The following is a 6238-nucleotide window of genomic DNA, read 5'->3' as shown; positions in this document are numbered from 1 at the left end:
TAAAACCCTCCCATCGCTTTTCTCCGGAGCAGTGTGTGATTCGTATTTTCTTCTTCTTTTTCAATGGCAGCTTCCCTTCTTCTGAATCGTGTTTCACGCTCAATTTCTCTCCGTAGGGGTAGAGGAGCTCTGGGTTTTAATTCCCCTTATCCACAAATTCACGGCGGAACACCCTTCTTTCGAGGTACCCTTTTTGAACATTTTCCATCAATCACCGTCTCCAGTTATATATGTTAAAGCTAGGGTTCAAGTTAGGTTGTTGAGCAGAATAGCTATGGTTTCGAACTTTGATTACTGCTTCAATTTTTTAGTTGGGAACAAATTGTTCCATCTTTATGTCCTATACATCATGTCTTTTAAATTCTCTGTTAGATATGTGATCCTTGAGTGATTCTGTAACAATCCATTTTCCGGCCCATCCGATTCAAGCCCTTCGAGGCCCAAGTCTTTTCCCGAAGACTACTACTATCTATAAATACCAGCCTATCAACTTATTACTTTGTCTTTTCGAAACATCAAAGAAGAAAAGAAAGAAAGAGTTAAGGAAAAGAAGTAGATAACCTTTGCTGGAACTGAACCATCGTCGGAGACCATCAGAGCAACTTCTGTACCCCGAAGTCGCGTCGAGCTCGCACCACCATTCGCAACCCCCCCAAGGTAACCCGGACACCGCCATGCATTTGAGTTAAGTTTCGGTCGTTTCAGTAAATCGACGATATCTCCCTCACCGTTAGCAATTTCACTGTGATTTCCACCTTCTTTCCCAATATTTCACAGTTATTTATATTCAAATATGCACTAGGTCAACAAATGTGATTATTAGACCCTCATATCCAATTCATAACTAACAATTCTAGGTTCACAAAATCGGCTAAGGATACTATCTGAAATGAGAAAAAGGTCAAGTATTTGAAACGAAGATGCAACAAACTGTTAGAATGTAACTTTTTCAAAGGGGAAACTGAAGAAGGTCATAATAACCTTACCTCTCAGGGGTATTTGATTAAGCATACATTTATCCTATGTAATAGAGTTGGCACTTTGCACCATGAACATATCGGTCTCTTGCTGTCCTATTATGCAGATGGCAACCAATTCTACAAGAAAACAACTTAATGAATATTTTGAACAAAATAACCACTTTATATCAGTATCACTTATTATCCATAAAAGTGTTTCCTTTTTTAGTGGTATGTCTGTGAATGTCACAATCAAATAGAAAACAGTCAAGAGATTAGCACTAAATTTTTAAGGAACAAATATTATAAGCAGAATACAACCTTCTCATTCTATAAACAATAAATACAAGTTGACTTGGAAATTAATAAATGTGAAAGATGAATACAAATCTATTCATAATTAGAATAACATAAGAGAATTGCTTACTTCAGTTTTCCAAACCAATTTTATTTGTGCATTGTCACTAAGAAAAATTCTAGAGATTAACTCTGGATTCAAGGAATAAAACCATAACCACAGAATATAAAACATCATAGGAGATATGACAGCAAATTTTTCGATATGGGGCAATTTAATTATAGAAAAAGTGACGAATTCTGCAAATCCCATAGATGGAGACTCGAGTAGTATATTATCTCAGCTAGTCGAAGAAAGTGTTGAATCTGTAGTCACCGGGAGAAACACCAACGCATCTTCGAGTGGACATTACGAGGGTGACGGCAATAGAAAAATGTATGGAATTGCCCCTAAGGGTTCGTAGGAAAACATAAGATGGGTTTATTACGACCGACTTTGGCCCATACTGACTAACTAATTATATGAAATGGATTAAACGTGTCATTAACAGAAGAGAACTCTTAACAGAAAGCAAAACAAATATCAATTCAGTAGACGGTGAAACAAAGCCCTACCTTCAAACCCAAGGTTTTTACATATTCCAAGTTAATTTTGAACAAGTTCTGTATCCTCACTATCTTCATGTTACTATCAGTGCCCATCTTGGTTATTTCATCGTTAGTATTTTACTGTTCTGATTTTCTCGGTAGACTTTAAGAGCATGTTTATCCGGGGTCTTTAATGAGGTTCTTAGTGCGTGGGTCCCCACAAAACACTTAAGGATCGGCTACAAAAACTACTAATTAAGAACCGATTTTAGTGAGTTTCTTACACTGTTCGCGGGCCCCACTGACTCGTGGCGGCCCACAATAAGTTTGTTTTTTAATTATTAGTTTTTAGATAAAAAAAAATCTAAGTTTCTTAGGGATAAATATAGTCTAAAGTGTGTTAACCAAGCATAAACCTTTATAGTTTTATGTGCCGTTAATTATGTTGTGTAGGTGCGGACAGAAATTAATCCGTCTGTTGTCTAGTTCTTAACATATGATCAAGCAATCAAAACTATCAATATCTTTAATAAATCTCACAACCATCATTATCCTTATTTTGTCTATCTTCAATCAGACAAAACAAAAGAAGAAAAAGAAAAGCTTAAAATATCTTTGTATAGGAAAAAAGAAACAAGATCGGAAATGAGATGCATACTGTTTACATGGAATGCATACTGTTTACATGGAATGGTTTAGTTCTTAACATATGGTTTTTTTTTTTTGAATGAATGTTAAATTTATTCAAAAAACCCTTCTTACATGGAATGCATATTGTTTACTTCAAAGAAAAATATACTACTAAGTCATAGCTACTCAGTACTAATAAATTAAATTCTAGTACTAAACCAATAGTCACCAGATTCATATGGGCTACTGAGGAGTAAGCAATGATCTTCTTTAGATCGATCTGTCTTGAAGTGGTCAATGAAGTATATATTATAGCAATCGCGCTTAAAGTATAAATGAAAGGATTAGAACAAAGTGTCGCATCTCAGACCATTTGTAAAATCTGTTATTTGGCTAAACAAAAACACTTACCTTTTCAATCTCATAATAACATTTGTGATGAACCTTTTGATCTGATTCACATTGACATTTTGGGCCCTTTTCCAGTTGAAACCATAGAACAGAAGGTTTTCGATATTTTTGAACCATAGTGGATGATCATTCAAGGGCTACTTGGGCAGGAAATGTCATACAACAATTATCTTGATGTTGACTCTGCGTGGAACTGTGTATCCGATTCTGAAAACCCGAGATGTGCAGTCATGAAGCACACAAATCCTGGTGAGGTCTACTGGCTAGCTGTAATAGCTGATCCAGGTAGCACCTTTGGTAGTATTGAAGCCGCCAATGTCAAAGCAGACAAGGTAATTAATATGGTGTTGTTCCATAGTGTATTAAGTCTATTAATTGGTTGGAGCTGCTTATGATTGATGAACATGTATCTACAACGATTTATTCTCTTATTCAGTTCCAGTTCATCTCACTAATAAAATTGAACACATGCTACACTAATTCAGGGATTCTTCGCAACAAAAAGAAAAGACATCTATTGTGTTGCTGATCACAAGCTGACCATCTGTTTCACTCACAATATTGTCCTCTCGGAGATTCAATACAACCCGGTTGTGATTGAGAGAGACATGTTCAGGTTCCTCTCATTCCAAGATTTTGAGAGGTGATTTGCATGGTGAGCTGGCTTTCCTGTGTTAGCATACAACTAATTTCTTTAACATGTGTTGCAGATATCATCGCCGCATGAAGGTCATCAATGGACCGTCTCTCAGCAAACGCTGGGTCTTGGACAGAGGCAGCACTCCCACCTACAGCCAAAGGAGTTGACATATACGATTACATATTAGCACCAGCCATAACATGTATATGTCATTAACTGTCTCACAATTATAATTGGCATAATTTCAGGGGACCTCTGATTAACGTCTACCTTTGGGACCAGGCTACTGATGAGTTCTACAACAAGTTCAACAACCCTCTCGCCACTCCCACTCCCGCTGTTGTATTAGTAACATCAGTTAACACTAAACTTATTGGAGGTAAGACGTTTCCATGTGTTTTAGTCAAGTACATCTTGATTAATCAATCATGAACCAGTTCTAGAACATCTTGATTAATTTGCATTCTATTTATCAACCACAGTCTGAAGTCTTTTCAATTGTCCAATTTTGTTTAACTACGTCCAAAGCATATATACTTATATAGATAAGGTTAACATAAAGCTCTCAGTTTTGATTCCGTTAGTATTTATCAAACACAGTTGAAGTCCTTTGTTGTCGTGTTTTGATTTTATTGGAATAGATGGTGATTTGATAGTTTTTATGGAGTTGAAATATACATTACAAAACTCTCACCTTACACTTTCGCTTAGCATGTTGTTCACGTGTGCTTTATCTTTGTAACAGTTACCATGCTGAGATATCTGTCTACGACAATGGCGAGAATGCAACTTTTGTGCACCTTGGCGATACTGGTACTGAGCTAACACGGAGGCATGCATCGGAGCTTATTGACAACTACTTTGAGGTTACTCATACTCATCTTATATTTCACCTCCCAGACAATCTAAACTGACTTAATCATGTTTGATATGGAGACATGGGTGCTAACCAAGAGATGCCAACTCAACAATGTCTGGTGGAAGTCTCCAGCTACAACTTTACAATTAAGATACAGACCATAGCTGTGACAAAGGTTGTTTGTCCTGTAGTTCTGCCACCATTTGTAGTAACAGAAAACTAACCTAACGCAATCGATGAAACATCACATTCTCCTAGAGTAATTCAATTCTGCCATAGATGGAACCTGCAGCTCAGGGTCTTCAGCTGTGCCAAGTGAATCTATCTAGGAGAGTGACGTGCATGAGAAAGCTAAGCGCACAAGACGTAACTGAACCAGCCACAATCCAACAATCCAATCCGTGCTGCTTGATAGCACCATAATCAATCTCTATCTAAGCTGTTTGTTATTTTCTAAGATTTCTCTTTGTTTTTTAAAAAACGCTTTCGTAGGATTTCCTTTTGGTGTTGCTAAAAAAGGCTTTCCCTTTGGTTTTTGCCCCAACAACTTTTTTTTTTTTTGAACAATTGCCCCAACAACTTTTCGCTTCGTATTTGTAAATAGAGATGCTTAAATTAATATCACAATTCCTTCTTCATATTAGCATAATTGGTTGTGTGATGATTAACAAGACAAAGCCCTACATCACTTCAATGGTAGTCGAAATTGGTTAGATTAAAAAATTTAGTTCAAAATGCAAAATATAATTGGAATTACTGTCAACCTAAACTCCACCTTCAAAATTAAATATTCTTACTGACCATTCCATTCGAATTACGATTATGCATCCAACTTCGAAATGGGTTCTCCATCGGACCACATACATTACGAGAGCCAAATAATCATAATGATTAGCTACCATTACAAGTACAAATGATGTCAGAAACACAAATAAGTGAAACAAAAACCGAGATAGAAGTACATTACTGTGAATTCTTTTAACGTATCTATGTCCATCGCTACAATAAACATCAAAGGAAAATCGAATACAAAAAACAGTTGTACACCACACCAAATAAAAGTATGCAAATTCAACAACAAAGAAAAAAGAACAATTAGAAATTCATATTCAAAATTTAAAGTTTTGCAATCTTAAGTAATACACATTTATATGGACTAGAAAATTTTAAAAATATTTTATAATAACACAAAATAAAAAGAAAAAAATTAGAAATTCATATCAATACTATTAAAATAGAAGCACAACTTTGGACCCAACTTGAACCTAGGTAATTGTTTTTTAAAACAATACAATATATAATTACACTTAAACTATATTATAATCTATACTATTATTTATGAAGTGATTTACCTTATTTGTTATGATTTCCATGATTTTAGGTAATTTTGTTTATTTGTCATGTTTTAATTAGGTTTAAGTTGAGTCATTAATTTATTAATAGTTTTTAGCTGAGTCCATAATTTATTAATTTAAATAATATAACTATAAAATATGTAATTAGATATATAATTATTTTGATTTTGCTTATTTGTCATGCTTTCCATGATTTTAGTCAATTTTGCTTATTTGTCATGTTTTTATTAGGTTTTAGCTTAGTCATTGATTTATTAATATTTTTTTTACTTGAATCACTAATTTATTAATTTTAAAAAATATCCGTAATGAATTTTATATATAATTAAAAACGAATTTTGATTTAATAATATTTAAATCTATATGTTATATTAAAATTCTTATTTTCTTATTTGTCATATTTATTAATTTTCACAAAACCCGTAATGAATTTTATATATACTAAAACACACATTTTATTTTAAGAATATTAAATTTATATGTTATATTAAATAATTAA

General features: G+C 34.0%; 1 protein-coding gene across 1 annotated transcript; it reads left to right on the top strand.

Moving 5' to 3' along the window:
- The first annotated feature begins 3037 nt into the window (after positions 1-3037).
- LOC106315099 (bifunctional purine biosynthesis protein PurH-like) lies at positions 3038-3692 on the top strand. The gene is made up of 3 exons (XM_013752868.1): positions 3038-3217; positions 3371-3501; positions 3596-3692. The coding sequence occupies exons 1-3, from the start codon at positions 3038-3040 to the stop codon at positions 3690-3692; spliced, it is 408 nt and encodes a 135-aa protein (XP_013608322.1).
- Positions 3693-6238: the final 2546 nt, after the last annotated feature.

This window comes from Brassica oleracea, chromosome C9, assembly GCF_000695525.1.
Source record: "Brassica oleracea var. oleracea cultivar TO1000 chromosome C9, BOL, whole genome shotgun sequence".
NCBI lineage: Eukaryota > Viridiplantae > Streptophyta > Magnoliopsida > Brassicales > Brassicaceae > Brassica > Brassica oleracea.
Note: the sequence above shows the minus strand (reverse complement) of the source record. Positions and strands in the feature narration are given on the sequence as shown.

Excerpts from the sequence above, each read along its gene's own strand:
- LOC106315099 (XM_013752868.1), top strand. The coding sequence starts at position 3,038 with ATGTCATACAACAATTATCTTGATGTTGACTCTGCGTGGAACTGTGTA. Across the intron at positions 3,218-3,370 it reads CCAATGTCAAAGCAGACAAG|GGATTCTTCGCAACAAAAAG; the intron begins GTAATTAATATG and ends ACACTAATTCAG. Across the intron at positions 3,502-3,595 it reads ATTGAGAGAGACATGTTCAG|ATATCATCGCCGCATGAAGG; the intron begins GTTCCTCTCATT and ends CATGTGTTGCAG.